This window comes from Erpetoichthys calabaricus, chromosome 8 (genome assembly GCF_900747795.2).
Source record: "Erpetoichthys calabaricus chromosome 8, fErpCal1.3, whole genome shotgun sequence".
Classification (NCBI taxonomy): Eukaryota; Metazoa; Chordata; class Cladistia; order Polypteriformes; family Polypteridae; genus Erpetoichthys; species Erpetoichthys calabaricus.
The window spans coordinates 21,825,249-21,851,394 of record NC_041401.2 but is presented as its reverse complement, the minus strand read 5'-3'; the positions used below and the strand labels follow the sequence as shown (position 1 = coordinate 21,851,394).

Below are 26,146 nucleotides of genomic sequence, written 5' to 3'. Positions count from 1 at the left end.
TGTATTTTAAACTTTTTTTTTTTTTTTTTGGAAACAGCTGGCAGAGTTGTGTTTGAATTGTTCTCAGAAGTATGTCCCAAAACATGTGAAAACTTTCGCTGCCTCTGTACAGGTATGAGTGTATTTCTACAGTATTTTTCAAAGTATATGTATTTTTGTGATTATGAAATATCCTATCAGATTATACTGGTAAATGATAGTGCTGTGGTTAACGTGCCATTCTGTACTTGGAAATTTGCTCAAATTATATTTTTGCCTTTCACATCAGTTGGTATTTACCCAAAGGGGACTTAGAAATTGCTATCTCCCAGTTGTTGTATTTATAAATTTTAAAAAAACTTGCAATGTGACATGATCTTTGCAACAGAGATCTTTGGAAGAGAAACAGACACTTTCATGTCCCGCAAGATGGACAAGTCACGTCATACTTGCAACCTTTAGAAGCAAGTCCCGAGATACATATGCAGAACAGGTTACAGATAATGGAAGTAGGAAAATTCGCAAGTCTCAAAAAAATGACAGTAAAGATCGCATTAACGCAAACAGAAAAAATTACTCGGTGAAATACCAGAACAGCGCAACAAGATCGCATAGTGTTTGAGGATGTCTGGGGGACAAGAAGGTGCTGTACAGGCATTTAAATGATTTCAGCACCGCATGAAATGCACATCATGCGGGATTGCAGGAACAGCAAGGCATGCAGCTGATCGAGCAAAGAGGACGTTAAAAAACAACTGTTGTTTCCCATTGTATCACCTTTTAAGAGGTGTTTCGGAGGAGCAACTGCATCTCCTTGGAATGCGTACAGTGACCCACCTCACAACAGTGCGTCTCGCTGGCGGGGGTGGGGGGAAAGGATAGGTGAGCGAAGTGCAGATCACATGGCAGAGGCAGCAACCAGCAGCTGACTGAGCAAACGGGAGGTTTAAACAACACTGTATTTGTTTCCCATTGTATCGCCATTTACGAGGGGTTTCAGAGGGGGGGGCCGTGTCTCCTTGGGGGTGCGTACAACGGCCCATAGCGCTGGTGGGTGTGGGGGGTTGAAGGGGTTGGCGAGCAAAGCCCCCTAGTAATAAAAGGCCAGCTCTTGTTAATTTTCTTTTGTTCATTTAAGAACTCTCCAGATTCTTTTTAAATGAAGAGTCTGTCTGCAATTCAAAATGTGTCGAAGTGAGGGTATATAAAATGTCAGAACATAAAATATTTAGATGGGGGGGGAAGCTGCAAGTACAACATTTAGATATGCACAAATAATTATAGAAATGCACCTAGACCAGATATGTTCATGGGATCCTTAGTTCTTCTTACTGCAGTGAATAAAGTATAATGAGAAGTATATGAATAAAAATGGGAACATGAATGGGGTACAGTAATCCCTCCTCCATCGCGGGGGTTGCGTTCCAGAGCCACCTGCGAAATAAGAAAATCCGCGAAGTAGAAACCATATGTTTATATGGTTATTTTTATATTGTCATGCTTGGGTCACAGATTTGCGCAGAAACACAGGAGGTTGTAGAGAGACAGGAACGTTATTCAAACACTGCAAACAAACATTTGTCTCTTTTTCAAAAGTTTAAACTGTGCTCCATGACAAGACAGAGATGACAGTTCTGTCTCACAATTAAAAGAATGCAAACATATCTTCCTCTTCAAGTCAGGAGCAGATGTCAGAGAGAGAGAGAGAAAAAAAGCAAACCAATCAATAGGGCTGTTTGGCTTTTAAGTATGCGAAGCACCGCGGCACAAAGCTGTTGAAGGCAGCAGCTCACACCCCCTCCGTCAGGAGCAGAGAGAGAGAGCCAGAGAAAAACAAACAAGCACAAATCAATACGTGCCCTTCAAGCTTTTAAGTATGCGAAGCACTGTGCAGCATGTCGCTTCAGGAAGCAGCTTGCACAGAAGGTAGCAACGTGAAGATAATCTTTCAGCATTTTTAGACAAGCGTCCATATCATCTAGGTTTGCGAACAGCCCCCCTGCTCAATCCCCCTACGTCAGGATCAGAGAAAGTCAGCGCAAGAGAGAGACGGAGAAAAGTTGGGCAGCTTCTCAGCCATCTGCCAATAGCGTCCCTTGTATGAAATCAACTGGGCAAACCAACTGAGGAAGCATGTACCAGAAATTAAAAGATCCATTGTCCGCAGAAATCCGCGAACCAGCAAAAAATCCGCGATATATATTTAAATATGCTTACATATAAAATCCGCGATGGAGTGAAGCCGCGAAAGGCGAAGCGCGATATAGCGAGGGATTACTGTATATAGTTTCTTCCATTATTAAAAAGTGGTAAATGAGGAATAATTTTGTAGGGATGTTGCATTAATTTTTAATGGGTTAGGTTATACTTAAACATGAGTTTGAACATGTAAGTTCTGTACATAGATATACTGTAATTGAAGACCGGTTTGATGTACACCACTGTATTTCAGTATGTCAATTGTAATGCAGTTTAATGCAGAGTAGCTTCATCTAGAGGGATTCCAGAGTGCAGAGTGTAACATTTGAAGTGAAATGAGTAATATTTACAAAATGAACTTGGATTAGGGAAATAGTTTGTTGCCCTTTTTTGGGTGTCTGTCTTTTAGTTTTCTGTATTTAGTGATCATAACACATTCGTTTTAATGTAGTAATTTTACTTATCTTTAAGGTGAAAAAGGCTTGGGGAAAGGTACACAGAAGCCTTTACATTACAAAGGCTGCCTCTTTCATAGAGTTGTAAAGGATTTCATGATTCAGGGAGGAGACTTCAGTGAAGGTAATATGTTGTTAATGAGTAAAATATATATGGGGAAAGTGTTTAAATTTCACCGTTATTAGAAATTTGTTACATTTTTGACAGGAAATGGAAGAGGAGGGGAATCAATTTATGGAGGCTTTTTTGAAGGTATGCAAGTCTGTATATTATTGCATGATAACTTGAACTGTGTTTCGTATGTTGTATACAGCATAATTTGGCAAGTGTTATTCTGTTTTCTTAGACGAAAGCTTCTCTATAAAACACAACAAAGAGTATCTGCTATCTATGGCCAATCGAGGCAAGGACACAAATGGATCACAGTTTTTTATGTAAGTATATTATGGAGTATTTTTTTAATAAAACTGTTTGTTTCTGTAGTTCCTCAAATGTTGCCAACCACCTTTATGAAGAAATAATGTGTTCCATACTTCCATAGTTGCATTTACTAAGAACTGATTAAAAATGTTTGAAATAATTGTCTTTTTTTCCTTTTAGACCTTCTAACTGTGTTTTTCTCTAATTCCATGTTTAAACCACCTACCATGTTTATGATGTAATAAATCTATAAAGAACAACAAAACCTACACCTCACTTAGATGGGTGAGTATAAAACTGTTAAGTTTACATTTTATCACTGACAAATATGCAACACATGTAAGGATTTTTTCTAATATTTTTTTTATGTACATTAGCCAAGAGCTATTGAATTAAACTACAGTCATCCCTCACCTATCGCGGGGGTTACGTTCCAGAGCCCCCCGCGATAGGTGAAAATCCGCGAAGTAGCGACCTATATTTATTTTATTATTTATACATATTTTAAGGCTTTATAAACCCTTCCCACGCTCTTATAAACACTTCCTATGCTCTTAAACACTTTCTACATTCTTAAACACCTCAGACCAACACTGCACATTGCACGCAGTGATCAGACGTCAATGTGTCTGCACTCGCTTTGTGAACGGGGGCAGCTGAACTCACGCTGAGCAGAAATGGACTTTGTGCTGCTTCTGCCAAAATGCCTGCTTGTCGCTCTGCGCGTTCAGAAGGAGTAGGAGGTGTGTGTGTGTGTGGGTGGGTGTGTGAGAGCTGAACGCACCTTCGCTCAAACCCCCCCTCCCCGGAAGTGCAGTACGCTCCTGCCACTTCGCATTGTCAAGGGGGTGGGGAGCTGAATGAACGCTAAGGAGAAGTGGACTTTGTGCTGGCTTTGTGCTGCTTGTCGCTCTGCGTGTCAATAATTTAAAAACCTGTACATCACCAATTTTCCTGTCTCACTGTCTTGTCTTGCGTGAAGTTAAAATGTTTTATAATAGTGAGATGTTACTCATATCCTTAGCCCGACATCCACATATCATATGTGTTAACAAAGTGTGTTTTATAAGTTTACATGTGTTTAAAGCATGTGGGATGGGTATTTTAAGGCTTAAACTATAAAAATGTTTATTTATATGGTCTTTCTATATCGCGGATTTTATCCTGTTGCTGATGGGTCTGGAACATAACTTCCGCGATAGGCGGGCAATCACTTGTATTTAAAAACCCGCGATACAGTGAAGCCGCAATAGGTGAACCGCGATATGGCGAGGGACGACTGTAGTTTGTTGAGTGTGAGTAGCCCAAACAGTTTGTTTGAAATTTATGGCAATATCCCTTATGTGCTGCAGTCAGTTTAATTTAGACTGCAAACAACCATTAACTATGATCATTCCTGTAGTACTAAGTAATAAATTATGCGGAAAAGTGACTTAAAAGAACAATGCTAAAATGTGTAAATGGTAGTTTGCAGTAAACAAAGTTTTCTCTATTTCTAGATCTGTTTTAATTTACAAATTTTTGAGATGGAGTTGATGCAATTGCATATGTAAATTCTACAGTATATAAATGTAATATTTAATCTGCATGGAAAAAATTGTTGCTTTTTCAATATTATTACATCTGTATGTTGTAAAAATCTATACAACTAACTAGCTAAATCTATACAACTAACTAAAGAACTAGTTATCTCTCTCCTATGTATGGTATATTTAATATCTTCTATCCTATTTTATTGAAGCTTATTACAATTTTAAAAGTGTAATTTTCTGTTTATAATATTTTACTCTACAAATTGTTTTATCAACATTTTAGTATGGATTCTGAAGACCGTTGTAAAATCGAAACATGATGTACAAACCGATCCAGAAACTTATCTTTTTCAGTTGAAATCAAAAATCAGAATGGACCTCAAATCTCAAGATTGATTGCACTTTTTGTTTAAAATAAAAATAACCGTGTTCTGTTGGCTGTATGCTGGAAAAGCATCTTTTAAAAACTGGTGTGATGTATATCTATATATTATGTTGGAAACATCATCTGAGTTAGTTTTTTTTCTTTCATTAAGAGTTCATGTGGTATTTGGTCAAGTGATATCTGGCCAGGAGGTGATCAGAGACATAGAAAACCAAAAAACAGATGCAAGCAGTCGACCATATGCAGAAGTAAAAGTCATAAACTGTGGTGAACTTCAGAAATGTAAAGGTAGGAATTCAGCTCTGTTGTTTGATTGTGTGAGGTTTTCTTTAAGCTGTGTTTTGCCTTGTATCATACAAGAAACAATACTGAATACATGCTCATTTATTTGTGTTTATCATTTTGATCCACTATATTTTAAAAGTAAACATAAACAATGAAGCAGCTAAGAGACTGCATAGTTTTGGAGTAGAAACAGAGTGAAAAAGATCTCTATTTTATAAAGGAATGATTTGACAGTTAAATCTTTATCCTTACATTAGAGTCTGCCGTTAACGAATACCGACACTTCTCTTGACTGTATAGTGCTAAAGAATGTGTGTTGGAACATTCAGACATGATACTACTGTTTTTGTCACCTATTAGTACAGACTTCATATGACCACTGAATACAAAAATGCAGACCTTATGATTCACTCAACAAGCATTGCTGAAACCATTGTGTCTAGATGTGCATATTAACTATTGAATCTCGGGACACTGCTCCAAAATGGGTTTAATCCTACTGTTTTAATGTGTTTAAATAGTCAAAAGAAGATTTCAGAGTCATTTATTTATTACTTTAATGAAAAACTTTCACAGAAACAAAATCTTGTCTTTCGATCCAACTCCTTCAGCCCTGTTAATTTAATATAGGCTTGTCAGGAATTGGAGCATATCCTTACAGAATCGGATGGGAGGCAGGAGTAGTTCTATATGGCCAAATATGTTGTAATGTCATTCCTGATTAGTTTGTAGAGCAGAAATCCCGTTTGTGTTAAAAAAAAAAAAAAAAAAAAAAAAATGGCAACTATAATGTAAATCACATATTTTTCTTGATTTCTCTTTTGCTTTAATTTTACTGTTGCTTACTTTTAAAACTATTTCAATTGCTCCATATTTGATGGGTGTGTTCCATGAACGGTCCACCTCAAGTCTCCCCACAACATATGTATGGGGCTGAAATTTGGAGAGAGACTGCAAAAGTAAAAAGTTTCTCCCTTTCGGTCAGTATTTTTAAAGGTTTACGGAAATGTTGTAGGTCATTTCTATGATGGAAGGTCTATTTTGAGCTTCTATTTAACTTGTGGACAGCATCTATCCCCTGTTGCAAGCTTAATACCAGTTCCCAGGCTAGTCATTTTAGGGATGGAAGGAGAGTCAGTCATTCATATACACTAGTTTCCCAATTAATAGTAATATTGCATGAAAGTTGCATCTCACTTGGTTATTCTGAAAGGTGTAAAAGGTTTATGACCATTGATTGCACACATTTATTTGTCTTAATGAAAATGTGCAGGAGATCTCGGAGTCCTGTTTGCTTTGGTTTTGTATGTTATCATTTGCCATAGTCTACTCAAATCACAACGCCATAACACAACTATTTCTGTGGATGGAAATTTTAAAAAACACAGCCAAATATGAAGGATCAAAGCACTTATGCTGCTGCTTTTCGCTCTGTTTGGTAAGCTGTACAAGCACTACCTGTCCACTCCCCTTAGTTTTACAGCTGCTGTAGCAAACAGTAGTTGATTCTGATAATAAGCAGAAAAAAACTATTTTTTGGGTTGAATGGTGTGTAGTCTCCCTGTATATAAAATCCACTAAACTTTGTAGAAACTGCTGTGATAGCTATCCTCGGAAAATAAACTAAGCTCAAGTCTAGTCTAATTGCTTTGTATGATTTGGTTCCATGTATAAACATCACATAAGCCAACCAAATAAACTCTTGAGAATAAACTGAGTCCGGTATCCCAAAATGTCAAGCATGCAAATTTGTTTGCCCGTACAAATATATAAAACACAAAATCATTAATTGAATTAGTATATTCACCCCACTGTGATGATTTAGAAATGTCATGAAAAGTTTACTCAGTCACCTGTCTGTAGTCTGAGAATTTCAGTTGCTTTTAGTCTAAATACATCTGTACCTGGACTGTTGAACCTGTGGTGTGTAGGAATGTGAAAAAATTGTACTTGATTATCAGTCTTGCCTTTGGGAATGCCAGTAATTAATTAAATGGTAAGGCTCCTACTCGATTTACCTTACCTTCCTTTATTGTAGGAGTTAGTGTCCATTGTCCTTTGGCTGAGCTTTCAAAGTAGCAACTTCCTTTTAATATATGATATGCTTTATGGAAACAGTCGTATTTCAGCGGTGACATTAAGTTTATTGGATTAACAGAAAATATGCAATATGCATCATAACAAAATTTGACGCGTGCATAAATTTCGACACCCAACAGAGATATTACATCAATACTTAGTTGAGCTTTAATTTGCAAATATAACAGCCTGTAGACGCCTCCAGGAGGAGTGTCTGGATTCTGGATGGAGGTATTTTTGACCATTCTTCCATACAAAATCTCTCCAGTTCAGTTCCATTTGATGGTTGCCGAGCATGGACAGCCTGTTTCACGTGATCCCATAGATTTTCGATGATATTCAAGCCAGGAGACTGTGACGGCCATTCCAGAACATCATTGTTCTCCCTGTGCATGAATGCCTTTATAGATTTTGTACTGTGTTTTGGGTCATTGTCTTGTTGGAATATCCAGCCCCTGTGTAACTTCAACTTTGTGATGACTGATGCTTGAACATTATCCTGAAAAATTTGTTGATATTGGGTTGAATTCATCCGATCTTCAACTTTAACAAGGGCCCCAGTCCCTGAACTAGCCACACAGCCCCACTGCACGATGGAACCTCCACCAAATTTGACGGTAGGTAGCAGGTGTTTTTCTTGGAATGCGGTGTTCTTCTTCCGCCATACAAAGCGCTTCTTGTTATGACCAGATAACTCCATTTTTGTCTCATTAGACCAAAGCAGTTTGTACCAAAATGAATCTGGCTTGTCTAAATGAGCATTTGCATACAACAAGCGACTCCGTTTGTGGCGTGAGTGCAGAAAGGGCTTCTTTCTCCTCACCCTGCCATACAGATGTTCTTTGTATGAATTTTGCTGAATTGTACAATGATGTACAGATACACCATCTGCAGCACGAAGTTCTTGCAGGTCTTTGGAGGTGATCTGTGGGTTGTCTGTAACCATTCTCACAATCCTGTGCATATGCCGCTCCTGTATGTTTCTTGGCCTGCCAGACCACAACTGTGCCTGTGACCTTCCATTTCCTGATTCCATTCCTTACAGTTGAAACTGACAGTTTAAACCTCTGAAGTAGGTTTTTGTAGCCTTCCCCGAAACCATGAGACTGAACAATCTTTGTTTTCAGATCTTTTGAGAGTTGCTTTGAGGATCCTATGCTGTCATTCTTCAGAGGAGAATCAAAGTGAAGCACAACTTGTAATTGACCACCTTAAATACCTTTTCTCATGATTGGACACACCTGCCTATGAAGTTCAAGGCTTAACGAGCTAATCCAACCAATTTGGTGTTGCAAGAATCAGTATTGAGCAGTTAATCCGTTCCAGACTCTACCGCGATTAATGAATTTAATATATATAGTGTATGTATGTGTGTATATGTATGTGTATATATATGTTGGTATATGTATATGTGGATGGTAGAGATATAGATATAGAGATATCGATATAGAGATATATAGATAGACGAAAGACACTATGTGATAGATAGATATAATAGATATAATAAATAGATTTAGATAGAGATACAGTAGATATATTTTATTTATAAGAGAGTACATAGACAAACTATAACATAGAAAAGGCTGGCTCTTTACTGCTTACTGTAGAATTCTAATTTTTCCTGGCGCAGATAGTTTTATGATGAGTCTTTACAGATGATGTCCAATGTGTGGAACTGTTGCTTTCTGCTATGAAGTTGTGTACAACAGAGAAAAGTGCACTCCAATGCAAGGAGCATTACTCTTTCTTGCACCAGAGTTTAGATACTGAACTTCTTTTCATAAAGTAATAGCAGCTTCTTAGCCTTTCAGACTGGTACAGTTCTTGGCTTGGCAGACTGGATCTCTGCCTTCCAGCACACAAAGAGAAGAGAGTCTGTTTTCACCTTCCTTTTAAGTTTCAGATGGTGCAAGAGGTCATTTTGGAGAGGTGAGAGCAGAGTGTCCCTGGGAGTCGAGGTTATTATAGTTTTGCCTTTTTGTATTTCTGTATTATTTCTGATTGATCTTGGAAATTCAGTTTAGTTTGCTTTCTTTCGTGTAGTTTTAGTTTATTTCACAAAGACATTTCTTTTTTAATATATATTTCAGTTTCATTAATTATGGTATAGTTAAAAAGCCACTATGGATTTTAGTTTTGTCACAGAATTGTACACTTAACGGATTTGGATACGAGTTTAATATTAGAGGAAGCTTACTACACTGCATGGTTTACCCCTCTGGTTTTTTGCCTGATAAGAAGCATAATCAAAACCAGATACTGAACATGAATAATTTTATAATTTTAAAAATATTTTCTATGTCATTTGTGCTGAACAAAATGCATGCTGAGTGTTGGCACATTTCGTCTTTTCCTTTTCTTCCCTTGAATCATTTGTGATGAAATTTAGGCGAGTTTTTTATGGTTTGAGGGATCATTACTCTAAATGTCTACAGCACACAACATATACTATATCATATATAATACTTTTAGTTAAATTATTTTATTTCAGTTTGTCTTTTTTGTTACTTTAATAGTTTTGTTTAGCTTCAGTATTTTATTTTGGTTTTGTTAATTATTCCAGTTTACAAAAGTGTTTTTTTATTAATAGTTTCAGTTTTTAATTTTCTGTTAACTATAATAACCTTTCTGGGAGTTCCCTAAAAAGAGTGCTCTGAGAGTGTTCAGTGCTGCTACTTTTTGAAGGAATAAAAGAAAAAAAACCTCATGATTGGATTAAAGTCCGTTCCAGTTACAAAATCAGTGCCTTCTCATTGGCGCATTATTTTTTTTCTTAACTGTCATTTAAGTATAGCTCTTTGGTCTTGAGTGTCTCTTTTACTCTTTCTAGCCAGAAAGTGTATTTGCAGAGACAGAAACTTTTCTTATCAGATTAAGGACAAGCTGGTCCTGGTACAAAGAGTTCAGCCACTTCATTTGGAATATAAGTGGGGGTTTGGTGCAGCTGTATGTCTGCATTCCTGTTAAACATGCTGTCTAAACAGCTCAGGTGTGCCACTAAAGCTTAGCAGAATAGACAGTGCCAGCTTTGTCCCACAGGTAATTGTTACAGCCTAATCTACCCAATAAAGACAAAAGGACAGTAAAATGCAACTCTGTGAAAACAATTGGAAAAACATATCCAAGTCATTAAATCTTAGTCTAGTTAAATTATGAAGAAACTGAAATAGTATGGCATAGCTATAAATCTATCTGGAGCAGGCTATCTACAAATACTGAGCGATTTGTGCAAGAAGAAGCGTGAGGGAGGCCACCAAAAGACCTATGATAAATCTGAAGGAATTACAAGCTCTGGTGATTGAGGTTTGAAAAGACTGTCTAGACACTGCCCTGTGATTGATCAGTCAGTTTTATGGGAAAGTTGCAAAGAGCCACATATGAGACCATGAAGTCTGCTGGATGAAGAGTCTATGGTCTGATGAGACCAAAATTGAGCATCCATGCTCTGGGAATGCTTCTACACAGACCCTGGAAGGCTTGTAAGGATAAAGGGTAAAATGAGTCCGTGCAAAAAACATGAAAATCCCAAAGGAAAACCTGATGCAATCTGCAGGAAAGCTGCACCTTGGGAGAATATTTGTTTTCCAGCAAATTGAGCCCAAATATAAAGCCAGAGCCACAAATAAATGGATTTACATTAATGTATTGGAGTGACGTATTCCAGATGTCAATCCACTTTGGATCTTCTGGCTGAACTCAGACTGTTCACTCTCAATCCTCATACAACCTAACAGATGAGGAAAATAGAGACCCGTCTACACACACTCAAGACTGTAATTGCTGCTTAATATGCATCTACTAAAAACTGACTTGAGGAGGGTGAATACTCGTAATCAGTTATTGTTATTTGTTAATAATCTGTTTACATTTGACATTTAAGGAATTGCTGTTGATCAATGTTTACAAAGACCATTTAAATACAGAGGTTTCAATGGTTTTTACCAATACAATGTGAATACTTTTTATAGGCTTTGTGTGTGTTTGTATGTACGTGTACTGTATATATGTAGGCATGTATGTGTATGTATGAGTGTGTAGTTTTTGTCCCCAAACATTGCAGGAAAACTTTTTTTCTCCTGGTTAGTCTGTTGTCCATGTCATTGCCAATATGTGGTGTTGAGGTTTAAACATGGGCATCATGTGCATGCAGATTGGCATTAAGGTTGGGCGGTATCCAAATTTTGATACTGTCAAACCTCCTCCCTATTTTACCTCGGTATACGGTATTACCGTGAATAATAAAAAAAAATGTGACGTAAGGCTCAGACAGCGTCACCAAACTGTTGGCTTGTGCCTAAACCATTCAGAAACTGAATATCAAACACTAATACTGAAACAATAACAAAATAACATGCAGAACAATATTAACAACTTTTATTAGCAACAAATAGCAGTTTATAAAAAAGTGCAAATACAACAGTCAAACAGAATTAAATTAACATAAACATCCAGAACAGTTTTCGCGCTGAGACGCGCACATAAATCAATTAAATTAAATCACACCGCCTGAACAACTTTTAATAACAAAGAGCAGCTTATAAAAAAGTGCAAATAGATCCACAACAATCAACCAGAGTTGAATTAACATAAACATCATCCATATTATAAAAAGTATTGCAAAGCAATAGTCCTAAACAAAAACTTCTTTCCAGTCTTCTTTCCAATATTGTTTTTAACGTAAACCAAATAAAAATACCTGAATCAATTAAATAAATAAAAATAAACTCAGTGCGAATAGGAATGAATGGCAAGTGGCATCAATCTAGTCAAGATTTTTCGCTAGAAAAACCAGCATGTTTACTTTGTCCGGCTTTAACAGGGCACGTTGTGGACCGACAACTTTACCTGCGGTGCTGAAAACCCGCTCCGATGGTGTGCTTGTGGCACAGACGCACAGGTACTTTCGTGCCACTCGCGACATCTGGGGAAAACACCCGGCAGCATTTTTCCACCAGAGAAGTGGGTCCTCGTCTCCTTGAGTAACTGGTTCCAAACAGTAGGCTGTTATTTCAGCTCCGACTCGGTCCTCTACGGTGCCGATGCCGACGGGACCTGCCATTCCATCAGATTTTTTTTTTTTGCAGCATACTTCCCAGAGTCATCTTTTTTCATGAGGGTGCAGGTTGCGCCTCTCCCTCTTCCACTCTGATGGCCACTGGACCTGCTGCCTCTAAGCTCACGATCTCCGCCTATAATTCAGCCTTGGTCTCAGCCAATGCGTTGTCATCCGTCTCATATCCTCCACGGTAACGAGGGTTGAGGAAAGTGCATTTTCGCAATATTTTGCGCACTGAATTGGATTCATACTTGGCCTCCAGCTTTGTTAGAATTCCAGTTTTGATTGACTTTGTTAGCTAGAGGTCATTTTCTGATGCAGCCAACACATTGTCCTTGCAGAGCCGTAGTATGGGGAGGATACAGGAACTGGTCACATAATTTTCTCCTGACAAAATATCAGTGAAGTCACCAACTGGTTTCAGTGCTTCGTGAACAGCTTTCAAGACGTCCATGTCCTGCCAGGTCAGGGACAGGCTGCTCCTTCTGTCATCAGACAGGATGTGTCTGATCGCTTGGGCCTGCTCGAGGATGCACTCCACCATTGCCAGTTTGAATTAATTAATAAATGATGAATAAACGATTAAATGAATGAATAGGCCTAAATAAACAAATGAATGAATAAATAGGCATAAATAAATGAATGAATGAATAAATAGGCCTAAATAAACGAATGAATGCATAAATAAATAAGTCCATTAATGTATATTATTCCATTTGGTCAAATTTGCATGCACATTTATTTTAGGCTAAATAAGTCCCTTATGCGCATCAAGCCTGCATTTATTTGATAAAAAATACAGGAAAAAAATTACAATTTAAAATTACAATTTAAAAATGTTTTTCTATTTTAATATAGCCTACTTTTCAATATAAGTTATTTATGTGATGCAAAGCGCATATATATATATATATATATATATATATATATATATATATATATATATATATATATATATAATATGCCCCTTTTTTTTATGTTTGAGCCCCTGCCCCTCAGGAACTCTCTGCACGTTTTATGCTTACCGTTATGAGACTATGTTTTGGGAGTCCCAAGTCCACTTGCTTCTTGTGGAGTTCATGCTTACGTGCATTTGTGACAGCCAAGTTTAGATTGTGAACGAAGCAGTATAGCCACGGCCAATGCAGGGACCTGATTGCGGCATGAATGTTGGCAGCGTTGTCAGTGGTTATGGCTGAAAGTTTTTTCTCGTCAAGTTGCCTTTCCTGAAGTGCAGCTCTGAGCACAGCAGCAAGATTGTCCGCTGTATGACTCTCAGGAAAATACGTAGTTTGGAGGCATTTGGATTCAAGTTTCCAGTCAGGTGTAATAGTATGGACAGTCAGAGACATACATGGTGTCATGTTAACTGACCACCACATGTCAGTTGTTAAGGAATAACTCTGCCGCTGACAGCAGCACTTGAACATTGTCTCTAACTTTACTATATAAATGTGGGACGGCTGTTTGTGAGAAATATTTCCGTCCAGGCAGCTCGTACTGGGCATCTAGGACCTTTACCGTGTCCGTAAAGGACTTTTTTTCCACTGTGTGGAAAGAGACCATTTCCTTAAAGTATTTTGTCACTACATCAGTACAGGTTTTCCAACGGACACTGTCCCTTTTGTACTTTGTTGCTTTCCCGAAGGCCTCCATTATCGTCGGCTGTGTACTGGCGGGTGGACCTAGATGTTGTTGGTCCTGCATTGGGAGGCGTTGAAACTGTTGCACTGAGTGAACTCGGGTCCATCCTCGCAGCAGTGAGTGGATGGTGGTTTCGTATATGCAACCTTAGGTTCGAGGTATTTCCATCTCTCGCGGTCACCTTTTTGTTGCACAATTTGCAAATTGCCTCGTCCATATTTACCGCCTCTCCCTTCTCGTTCGGTCGAAACCCGAAATACTGTCAAACTGCAGAAGTTGTGTTCTTTTTCGAGACCAGGTCATTTGGTGCGCGACTCGCCATCTTTCCCCACCTCTCTCTTTCTCCTCCACGCTGTCACGTGATGACAACCACACATACGCATTTTTAGGCATTAAATAAATTATATTTAATATTTAATCCTTGTCTCCCATATAAGTGCATTGTTTTTATGACGGTATAATGGTATTGAAACTGATACCGTTGCTATTTTTAAATCCCGCGGGATACTGTATTACCGCCCAAGCCTAATTGGCATAGAGAAAGTTGCATGTGGCATTTCACCGCCTTTGAACATCCTGTATGAGTTTTCTTACTATTAATGTATGATCGTTTGATCAATGTCAACAATAGTGTGTAAGCCATTGTGATATTAAGTTTGTCCAATTTGCAGAGTGTTAGGCCTGTCCTGATCTTTTTTTAGATTGTAGGTAGTCTCACAGATCGATTTGATTCTCTATTGGAAAATACATGTCGGTGGACAATTCATTTTTAGTTTGTAGTGAGTAGTGGTGACATCCTCCATTACAAAAGCTTTACCCACAGGGCTTCTTCCTAAAACACCTGACCCAAATTCCTCCAGTCTGTGCACTTGGAAACTACTGAGGTTTCAGGGAGAGAACAAGTAAAACTGAAGTCTTCACTCTGAGAGAAATAAAATTGCTTGTAATTGTTAGCCCACTGCAGCTGCTTTGCTCCATTCATTTTGAGATGCTTCTGTCTGCTACAATATCTGTCTATAATTTTGGCTATTGCACCAATATATGACATAACAACAAGTAGTTTATGTAGGCATTGTGGTCTAGGTATATACTGTGTGTTAAAATGCTGTGGCTATATTTGGGCAGGGTATGTTTGTGTTTCCAATTAGACAGTAATAACTTGCTTTATTTATTAGTTTAGATGTGTAGTCGGGTGAATGCTGTGCAGCCTTATCCTGCATATACTGGTGCTGTTAAGCTAATTTACTGAATTGGGAGATTTGAGTACTGAAATTTGCATCGCCGTTGGCTCTTCATTATTTGCTCTTTTAACAGCAGTCCTGTCCATCTCACCATTAGGATGTGACACCTTATTTACTTCAAGTGCATATTTTACAGTTCATATTTTCACAAATACATATGAGTTCTTTCAACCTTGCATCAACTCCAACACTTTTGTCATAAATGAACAACAGAGTACATACAGCACTTATGGTAACATTATTCACTTTTACCACTAGTTCATTGATTTCTTTGAATGCCAATGTATAATCTGATGTTACAGAAAGAGTTTTTTCCCCTTGCAGCAGGTTATGTTTAATTTTTAACACATGAAGTGTACACTCCACACACACACATTTTTAGGAGACTTTCTGACATTCGACAGTTTATCAAAATTGAAAGCTTGCTCTCTGTTGGACCAGGTTAAGGGAGAACATCTGCTCTTAACAGTTGAAAATCGCGGTCCCTACTTTGAGCTCCGCCTTCATGAGGGATTGGATTGGTGTAATGTAATTTCATGTAATCTCATGTTTTCTGTTAGTTTATGAAGACCTGAGTCTGGGAGCTACTTGTCTCTAAGGGCTGCATTGTTACATACTTGACAGGTTGCTACCAAGTAGTAACTGGACCTTTTGAAGTGTGAAATAGCACTTTCCAAGGCCACATTCTTTCTTTCTTTTTTGTTGGCAATGGTTGTGCGAACATGAAATGGGGGAGTAGTGCAGTTTGGGTTTTTGCCCACTGTAATATTTTAGGAATTTAGCTTCTAGTTAGACAACTATCCATTAGTAGTTTAGTGTCATAATTTGTGACCTATTGAAATTTTCTTCATGTAGTTAAAAAAGATGAAAAGAAAAGGAAGAAGTCCTCCTCAAGTGACTCGGAAAGCTCCAGTAATTCAAGCTCGTCTTCAGAGTCATCATCTGAATCAGATAGTGAATCGGAAAAGGAGACTAAAAAGAAAAAGAAACACAAGAAAGAGTCGAAAAAGCGAAAAAAAGCAAAAAAATTAAAAAAGAAAGAAAAGAAAAGGTACGTTTTTGTTTTTTGTGAACCATATTTTGTCTGTTTTTTCAGGATAATTTGCATTTACTTTAGAATTTTGATGCAAAACATTTGGAATGCATACTTTGTGGGGTTTCCTTCACGTGCTCTAGTTGCCACTCATAGTGTAAAGACATGCAGGTTAGGTGAATTGACGACACTAAATTTGCCCTACTGTGTTTCTTGGGTGTGTGTGTGTATTTAAGTTTGTCCTGCAATGGGCTGGCACTCTTTTCAGGATTTGTTCCTACCTTTCTCCCTATGCTAGCTGGTATAGGCTTCTCCCACACCTAGACAGCAAACGTTTCTGAATTAAGCAGCTTTGAAAAAGACATGACACATGACTTGGTAAGGTAGAAGCACTGAGCATGTTTTAATTAGTGATAAATATACTTAATTTTATTTTTTTATTTTTTTTTCAGACCGACTTCCCACTTGTCATCTTGATAAAACATTAATTCAAGATTTTAGTGTTATTCTAATACTAGGCTCTAATACTTTTTTAGCCTTAAGTAATATTTAAGACCCGAGGCTTTCAGGACTTCATTGTTATTTTACCACTGTTAATGTTAAATTTTGCATCAGTTGTATTGTCCTGGTCCCTTACCTTTGTCCTGTTTCACATTTTATTTTGTATTTTTATTATTTTTCCCTATTGTCTTAAATGTCTATTGCCCTCATCATTGTAGTGGTGGGACCAGTTCTTGGAGTAAGTCCTATCAAGTGTTGCAATACTCAGAGAGGACTATTAAAGTCTTGCCCCAGCTTTTTTCTGTTATACATGGTCCTTATTTCTTGTGAGACTTCTTTCCTTGGTAAATGGCATCCGTCTCTTTGATGTCTGTTTGTTTAGAATTTCTGGATTATGGAATTATCTTCAGACTAGGATTTATTTTTGGATAGTTATTTTGGCTTGATAAATGTAATCTTCCTTTTATAATACTTTATCTTTTTTTTTTTCCATTGTTGAGGGTTTATTAAGGGTGTATTTATTTTGTTCAGCTGCTAGCACAAAGAGAGCTGTGTGAACAAATGACATTCCACATACAAAATGCAGTTCCATTTTTCGGACATCCTTACTACAATTTGTACCAGACAGATGTGTTTTAGGCACAAGTGAATCATCAGTAAAGTTCGATTTAACTTCCTCCAAGTATAACTAGCCTTGTTTAATGTGAAAGCATAAAAGAATAGAATGAAGATACACTAGAAGTTTGTAAGATGTTTGGACCAATATCACACACATTGACTGAAATGTAGAAAAATAAACTGTACAAGAAAAATGTGTGAAGTTTTAACATGAGTAAATACTGAACAACGCAACGCAACGTAAACCAACTGCATGTTGAATTCTTTTACATAATTTATTTTCCTGAATATTTTGCATTGTCTGTTTTTGTTGTCTATATATTAAATTGTATTAAATAGCAGTAGTTTTTATGTTACTCCATGTTTTTCTATTATATCCAGTACCTGTTTTCTTAAATGACAGACCTCAAGGCAGTATTCTAGTTCGGTACACTCCAAGCTCATGTGTATTTGATGTAGCACAGTTCTTATTTAGTTGTCTTCCAAACTAGTGATGGTAGCTTGATACCACCAATGAATACATTAAAAACCATGACTAGAACCCAATATCTTAAATGCATCACCATATAATGTAAAAAATATTCTTAATGTTGTTGGCAGTGGAAATTGTAACTGTCCATCAGTTTAGCTGTTCCTTTACAAATGATATGACTTTGCAAATCTCACACTTGGTAATGTGTTGTCACTTTGCTTATACTTGACTCTGCTTTTATGTGACTTTTCCACACTCACTATGATTTCTAGCAGTTTTTCATTCTTGGATTAAAGTGATAAAATTTAATGACGCATGGATTATTTTTTCCCTTTTTTTTATTTTTCTTGTCACCTTTTGTCTACAAACTGCTTCAGCCTTTTATTGCTATAACTAGGGATGCACCGATACCGAAACGGGTATCTGGTATCGGCCTCGATACCACATTTTCTAAAGTACTCGTACTCGTTAAAAGTCCCCCGATACCGGGGACCGATACCACGGTCTGAGAAATGTCTATGTTTGAGCAGCGTGTAAGGGGTTAATCACAGGCGCCGAGTGCCAGGCCCCGGCTGCAGCTCAGAGCGGGGAGAAGGCAAGGTGAGGCGAGACATGTCAGCCGTGTGGAACTATTTCAGAGTGAATGAAGACGACAAAACAAAGGCGGACTGCAAATTGTGCTCAGCGAAATTGTCCAGAGGAGGCTCAAAAGGTAGCGCATTTAACACAAGTAATTTAATCAAGCACCTAAAATCCCAACACGACAACGAGTACAAAGAGTTTACCCACGCTTCTAAACCAACACAACCCACGCTGCAGCAAACTCTTGCAAGACGAGAGAAAATGTCCAGAGACAATCCACGTGCTGTGAAAATAACACAGGCAATTATAGAGTACATTGCATTGAGTGACCAGCCACTCTCGGAGGTAGAAAATGTGGGATTCCTGCGTCTCCTCCATGTTCTGGAGCCCAGATATGATATCCCAAGCCGCCGCTACATGACTGACATGGAGCTGCCTAAACTACACGACTCCGTGAAACATATCCACAGCCTACTGCAAACCTCCTCTGCGTTTAGTTTCACCACGGATATTTGGACAAGCAGTGTTAGCCCCGTGTCGCTAATTAGCCTAACCTCCCAGTGGATAGATGAGAGTTTCTTGTTTTTTTTGTTAAATTATATGACTAAAGCTGTTACCTGTAAATTTAAATCATGTTTTTATTAAGTACTCGGTATCGGCGAGTACTGAAATGCAAGTACTCGTACTCGTTTTCCAAAAAAGTGGTATCGGTGCATCCCTAGCTATAACTTCATCACCATTTGTCTGTCTTCCAGCTTTTGCATTTTGAGTATGTTGAAACTGTTTCTTCAAATTTTGTCCGAGTATGATCCCAGTGTCTTTCTCTAAGCTTGATATAATCATTACAACTGATGAACACACCAAGGATCTGCACATCATGAATCATTAATGGTAGTTGTGTCTAGTTATTACAGAGTTCTCTCTTAATTGTTAATACTTATTTACTAAGTTGCAGCCTTATTTTAGCATCTTCACTTCTCCATTTCTGCCTTGCTGTCACTTTGACCACTTCAAACTTTTGGCATTTTTTTTTTTTTTGAAATCAATAAGAAACAATAGACAGATATTTGACTACTTGCATAACTTTTAGTAATCCATGTATGCTTCTGTGTTTACTATGAGAGGAAATGTAGAAGAAAATCTGTATTTTGAACCTACTCGCACTCCTTCAAGCTCCTAGGGAGTCTGATCTCATCATTAAAGAATTAGAGGCAAGAATCCTACATGAACAGGTTGCTTAATACAGTCAATACTATTACTTGCATCCTAATGAATATTGATTTGTGAAGGTTGTCAAGTTATCTATTTTACAATCAAAAAGTGAACAGCAACAGTAGCAGCTTATTGTTTTCCCATTTGATCTTCAAACAATTTCAGCAGGCAGAAAAAACATTTAATAAATGCATAGTATCCTTTCAGAAAAGCAAGAATTAAAAAGCTTGAACTCACAATGTGAAATGAAGAAATTGCAAACAGCTAGCTACTCTCTCAGGTCTTCCTACTTAAAGAAATGCATCTCAATGATGTACAATGACTAAACGTAAATGTCTCCCAACTATTTCGTTAATATAAACTACTGCTGAAAAATAAGTTCAGGTATGATGCAATGAAACAGCTGTGTATACAGTTAATGGCAAGGTATAATATTGGGCTCCAAACAGTGTCTGGAGATGTGAAATGACAGAATTACACTTTTTTTATAATGACAGAACAGATGCAGATCTTTGTGATTTTGTATTCTTATACTGCAGTTGCATTTTAGTATATGTCCACAAATTACTGCCATTTTTTATCTAGTTTTCTTCATGCTCTTTATCAGCTCATTACAGCAGGTTCAAAATATAGCTACTGGAGTTGTAACTCTACCAAAAGTTATAATCCGTGCATAAGCCTAAAATCAACTGAGCTCTCTTCATCCCATCTTTTGAACTATATCAAAATCTGATCCACAGATCAGAATAATCATGTATCTTGATCATTCAAGAATATCCACATTTTCTATTCTTTATCTTAATTCCATGTAAATGGAAGTTTGGGGTCCAAAAATTCGCTATCAAGCTCAGGTTCTAGGATTCTCAATACATTAAAATTTTATTTTGGCACAGTATGTCTGTAATGAATTTAAATTGAATTTTACATCTTAATATTACAATTTTTGTTTGATTTTTGTTTTTGTTTTTTTTGCGCATTGTTTTCAGCTCCTGATTGGCTACATCAAAACTACAAAAATGTTAGAGCACTTTCCCAAATTCCTGCCCTGAATACCAAGATCTATGTACAACAATAACTTATGATAAAATTTGACTTGTCTTCAGACAAGTTGCATTACGTATGTCTTGTAACAAGCTCCAAACCTTTTGTTTTTGCTCCACTTTGGTCCAGTACTTCTCTCCACATCCTTCAAAAAATAACTTCGTAGAAGTTCTTATGAACAAAATGTAACTGAAGCTTCTTTCCATCCGGATCATTCTTTTTTTTCTATATATATATATATATATATATATAATATATATATATATATATAATATAAAATATATTATCAGTGTAGGAATTTTGAAACGGTAATCCACAGTCTGACAGCCTCTTTCAAGGAACTAAATCTGGGTTGTCATGTCTTCCAACAGGGCAAAGATCCAAAACATATATCCAAATCAACACAACAATAATCTGCCAGTCACCAGACTTAAACACCATTAAAAACCAGTGGGGTGAGCTGAAGAGGAGAGAGGACCTAGGACCCAGGGTTATCTGGAGATATTATAGTAATGGTCTCTGACTCCCTGTTCCATATTGTCCAGCCTTTTCAAGATGTTATAGGAGAAGAGTGAGTGCTGTGGGAGGTTGTTCAAAATATTCAATGCAGGATGTTAATAATTATGGCACATGTGGTTTTGCTAATTCCTTTACGAGGAATTATTTCTCAGAATAAATTTTCTTTAGTTAAAGGTTGGATTTCTCAGTTGTGTTTCAATGTGAGATTAAGTTAATTCACCATAATTTTTTGTTTGGTTTATTTTATATAACCTTTTCCTATTCATATTCACCAGGGGTACCAATTAATTGTGGAAGGGACTGTAATTTTATGCAAAACCATTTCAGTGATTTTACCAACTCCTGACAGGGATGAGCTTAAAAATGCAAACAATCTGTTTAGAATTTATTAAGGTTTAAGGTTTCTTTATTTAGTCATGTTTACACAAGAAAACATGAAATTTGCCTTCTCAGTTGCATCTAATAACAGACAATGAAATAAAACAAACAAATAGAAACAAGAAAGATTAAGGTAAGGCAGTTAGATAATACAGTACATATTTACACCAAAAAAAAAGGTTACAGGATATACAGTGGAACCTCGAGATACGATCACCTCTGTATACGAGAAATTCAAAATACGAGGAAAGTATGAGCGAAAAATTCAGATCTAAATACGAGCATTGGCTCACGTAACGAGCCACGAGCCAGGCTGTGGGTATAGCTCGCGGCTTAGCGAGGGGGCGTGGTAGCTGTAGCGAGCCGCAGGGCGATCTGCGGTGTCTGCGTTTCTCACCTAAGTGCACAGGTGGGAAACTGCCCACATCCATGATTGTTCCTGTGGCTGATGGGCTGGGCAGGGTTGCCACCCGTCCTTTAAAATACGGAATCGTCCCGTATTTGAGAATGAAATTGCGCGTCCCGTTTTGAATCAATACGTATGCGTCCCTTATTTATTTGTATTAAAAGTGGTAACCCTAGCAGCTGCCATGTCTTCCCCGCATATATAGAGAAGCGCGAGCCGGTTAAGGGGGAGAAGAAGTAAAAGAAAAGAGAGGAGAGGAGAGAGAACGGAGGTTGCAGGAGGAGGCAGGAATCCGCAGCAGTAGGAAGTCGGTGCGAGAGAGCGAGCGAGTGCAGGCTCGCGTGTAGCTGAACAGGCGAGCCAAACAGCTGAAGCAGGACGGTGTAGAGAAGGTCAGCTGCATTAAGTGTCTCGCCTGTTGCAGAGCCCGCATGGGAGAAGCAGGTGAGACGCTAACAGAGAAGAAGCACCGGGGATTGTCATCTGTTTTTTTGAAGACTGCTTCCTGTTGACGTTTTAACCTCGTGTTAAAGGATTGTTATTCTTATGTACTTTAAACCTCCACTTCACAACTGTTTTAAGGATTATTTATTTAAAGATTTATTGAATGCTCTACTGCACTTTGGACACCTGTTTTGATTCTTTTAATAATCAGTTATATTATTTACCAGTGTTATTTATTAAAGGTAGACTACAGTATATATAATTTATCAGTGTTATTTGTTAGGAAAATTGATTTTTATGTTAATATATTTGGGATGCGGAACGGATTAACTGGATTTCCATTATTTTCAATGGGGACGTTTGTTCTAGATACGAGAAATTCGCTATACAAGCTCAGTGCTGGAACGAATTAAACTCGTATCTAGAGGTTCCACTGTATATCAAAACCTTAATCATTCTCTCCAATATTTCTTATTGAAAAGTCGTATGGCACTAGGAAGAAAGGAGTGTCTGGAGCGATTTGTGTGAGTTTTCAAAGCGACTATCCTTACTGATTTACTGAACTTTAGTTCTACATGTAATGGATGACTGTCATCAGTTGAGATGATTTCCAGTTTCTTTTAACATTGCCCTCTGACACACACACACTAGTCAAATCATCTACATCAGCCCCAATAACTTTAGCTGCATACTTTGTAATCTGCTGGAGCTTTTTTGAGTTTTGGTTTGTCAGACTATTAAACCAGGCAATGAAACTGAAAGTGATCACAGACTGGATCATACTGTGATGGAAGGACATCATGAGGTCCTTTTCTACTTTAAATAGCTTGAGTTTATGGAGGAGAAATAAGCGCTGGTTGCATTTAGAAAATATTTTTTTTGTATTTGTATTCATTCAGAACTTACGTAGGTAACAATCTTAAGTATTTATGTTCAGTCACTATTTCTACCTCCTCTCCCAGAACATACAGATTTCTGTCTCTTAAAATCAAATATAATTTCTTTTGGTCTTTTATACATTAAGAGTGAGAGAGTTTTTATTGCACCAGTTTACCATATAGTCCACTTGATTTAGATAGTGGCTTTCATCCTCCCCAGATATGCGTCCTATGATCATGGTGTCATCCGCGTACTTGATAATGGAGCAGTGGTCATTATTCTGTCTCGGGTCTCTTGTGTACAGAGTAAACCGTAATGGTGATAAGACACACCCCTGCGGACTTCCTGTGTTTGAATGAATGACTATTGAAAAAGTGTCCTGAACTTTAACCATCTGTGAACGGTTTAAAAGAAAGTTCTGAATCCATAGTGTAATAAATGGGTTTACATTAATGGAGCATTTAACTATTTTTTTCTAATAATTTAGAATCTGATACAACCCAAGTCATGAGTAGTGCATGTGTTGTTTTTGCCATCTTTGTCTCAATCACAAACGCATTCATTCAGAGAGTCTTTTACCTCATGCTTGCTCCTACATTGTTTTCTTGTAATACAGCAGACAGAACACAAAAACAACTGCAAATGTCCAAGTGAGAAGTCTCAAGTACATTCCTCACTGTTCCATCTGGAGTGTTTCACAGCACAGTACATTGAAATTCAGAGTACAGACACAGCTTTGCTTTTGAACCTCTTGATTTTATTTTGCCTTTTTTGCAAGTGTTTTTGTTTGCTTGTGGGTTTATTGAAAATCTTTTTTTTTTTTTTTAAATATATAAACTTTGTAGCTCTCCAGAGGCGAGTGATAATGAAAAAAATCAAACGCAGCCCGTCTCCAGTGTCCGTCCCGAGGAGATCCCACCTATTCCAGAAAATCGTTTCCTTATGAGGAGAAGCCCACAAATAAAAGAAGAGAAGCCTCCAGAAAAAGAAAAGGAAAGAGAAAGGGAGAGAGAAAGGTAATAAGTTATACCAGCATTGTTTTTCTATTTATACCCTTTCAAGAAAAAGTTTGCCTACCTCTTGTTTGGACAAAGGCATCATTTTCTCTTGTTTAGAACATGTGCTGTTGATTTAGTTGATAAGGTTGTTTGCATATAAGAGATTCCGTGACAGTTTCACTATTGGATCAGCATCTTCATCATTATTGCAAATGCATAACTTTTTTTTTTTTTCCTCCTTAATCAGTTATTTATTTATTTTTTAAGTAGTTCTTGATGTGTATTCGCGCAGTCAGGGAAAATGTTATATCAAAAATTAGCTCTAGCCTAACTAACACATTATTGGTGACAGATGATTCTAGCTGTGTGTATAAGCTTCTAGACACTGCAAAATTAATCATACCTTGTTTACCTGTGATGTTTCTGCTACATCATCTGGCATTGTTCAGGCTGAATGCAGCCAGCTGTGTGTGCAGTTTTACATGCTTCCAGCTCCATTACTCCACACAAAAATAAAATACTTCTAACAAAAGCAAAATACATTAGAAAAAAACAATGTAGTAACATTGCGCACACATCTTATGTTTTGTTGCATTGTCTTGAAGTATTCACAAACATCTTGAAAGGTGACAAATTTACTGTATGGCCGTACCTGCAAATAATTGCATTGTGGTTCTTTCAATCTCTCATTTTTCCTAAAGTCTTACAAAATGTATCAGCTGATGAGTGCATGCATCCTACAGTAAATTGTTCTATTGTCACCAAATTTACAGAGTTAAAATGTTGTAAAGTACTGTATATAGCATATAAAAATGTTGCATCATAATGTAGTCATTATTACTGCTGTGCATTACTATAGAGAACATACTATTGGTGCAACTACGTTACTGTTTATATTCCTGAACGGCAGTATTATTGAATTTATAGAATCCTCTGTTATACTTGGATAACGGTTAACTGTGGCCTACAGTTGTTTACCAAATTTCATTTAAACTACTCAAACACTGCATAACTCTCCATCTTCCCCTGCCATTCCCTGCTTTATTCCCAAGTACCCCAACCTAGACTATTGTATAACTATGGCAATAATAAATGATTGAACCGTCAGTTAGCAATTTTTCTTGGGGGTTGTGTAAAATTGAAATATAAGTAAGAAAAACTTGATTGAAACCATTCACTATATCTGTCTAGAGTCTTAACAATTGTTTAGTTTCTTATACATCATTACCACTACCAGATGTTTCTGTCTCTGTCAATGCCCAGCTCATTGTGTCTAAGCATCTTGTCAAATACTACTGTAGCTCTGGATGTATAGATACATAAAATGTTTTAGGTTGCCTGATACTGTCCCTGTTTAGATAAAAACTGTTAAATGCATTGAAGGTCATGCATATATAGAAATAACATTTTGTTAATAGATCTGTTAAATGAAAATAAACCTGTTAGAAGTTCAAATAATATCAAATTTAATGATTTTAATGACATGTCTGTAAATGCTGTACTGTAAATGTCATTTTAGGATGCTATTACACATTTAAACTCTGCTTTTTATAAGAGCATCATTTGCATTGTACAGTGTAACTGAAAATGCTTCATATCATAATTTTGTTCTTTTTATAGCAATATTTCCAACTCCCAACAAACCTCATATCCTAGGAGGCTTCTAGTCACACGATCTGGGAGAAAAATCAAAGGAAGAGGCCCCAGAGTAAGATTTAAATATTAGCTTTACTAGTTAATATTCTTCAATCTAACAAAGGGTTAAATATAATGGCAGAAAGTTTTGC

The 26,146-nt window shown here is 37.2% G+C and overlaps 1 protein-coding gene across 3 annotated transcripts in view; it reads left to right on the top strand.

Annotated features, from left to right (window-relative positions):
* Positions 1 to 26,146, top strand: part of ppig (peptidylprolyl isomerase G (cyclophilin G)) — a 54,060-nt gene that overhangs the window by 19,314 nt on the left and 8,600 nt on the right. For 2 of the 3 annotated variants that reach the window (XM_028806333.2, XM_051930626.1), the window contains exons 3-11: positions 38 to 112; positions 2,650 to 2,757; positions 2,842 to 2,886; positions 2,981 to 3,068; positions 3,310 to 3,339; positions 5,123 to 5,259; positions 16,132 to 16,327; positions 24,207 to 24,377; positions 25,980 to 26,067. In XM_028806333.2, coding sequence (XP_028662166.2) covers positions 38 to 112; positions 2,650 to 2,757; positions 2,842 to 2,886; positions 2,981 to 3,068; positions 3,310 to 3,339; positions 5,123 to 5,259; positions 16,132 to 16,327; positions 24,207 to 24,377; positions 25,980 to 26,067 — 938 coding nt within the window. Of the gene's footprint in view, positions 1 to 37; positions 113 to 2,649; positions 2,758 to 2,841; positions 2,887 to 2,980; positions 3,069 to 3,309; positions 3,340 to 5,122; positions 5,260 to 16,131; positions 16,328 to 24,206; positions 24,378 to 25,979; positions 26,068 to 26,146 lie in introns of those variants that run through there. The other variant, XM_051930627.1, reaches the window with a different exon arrangement.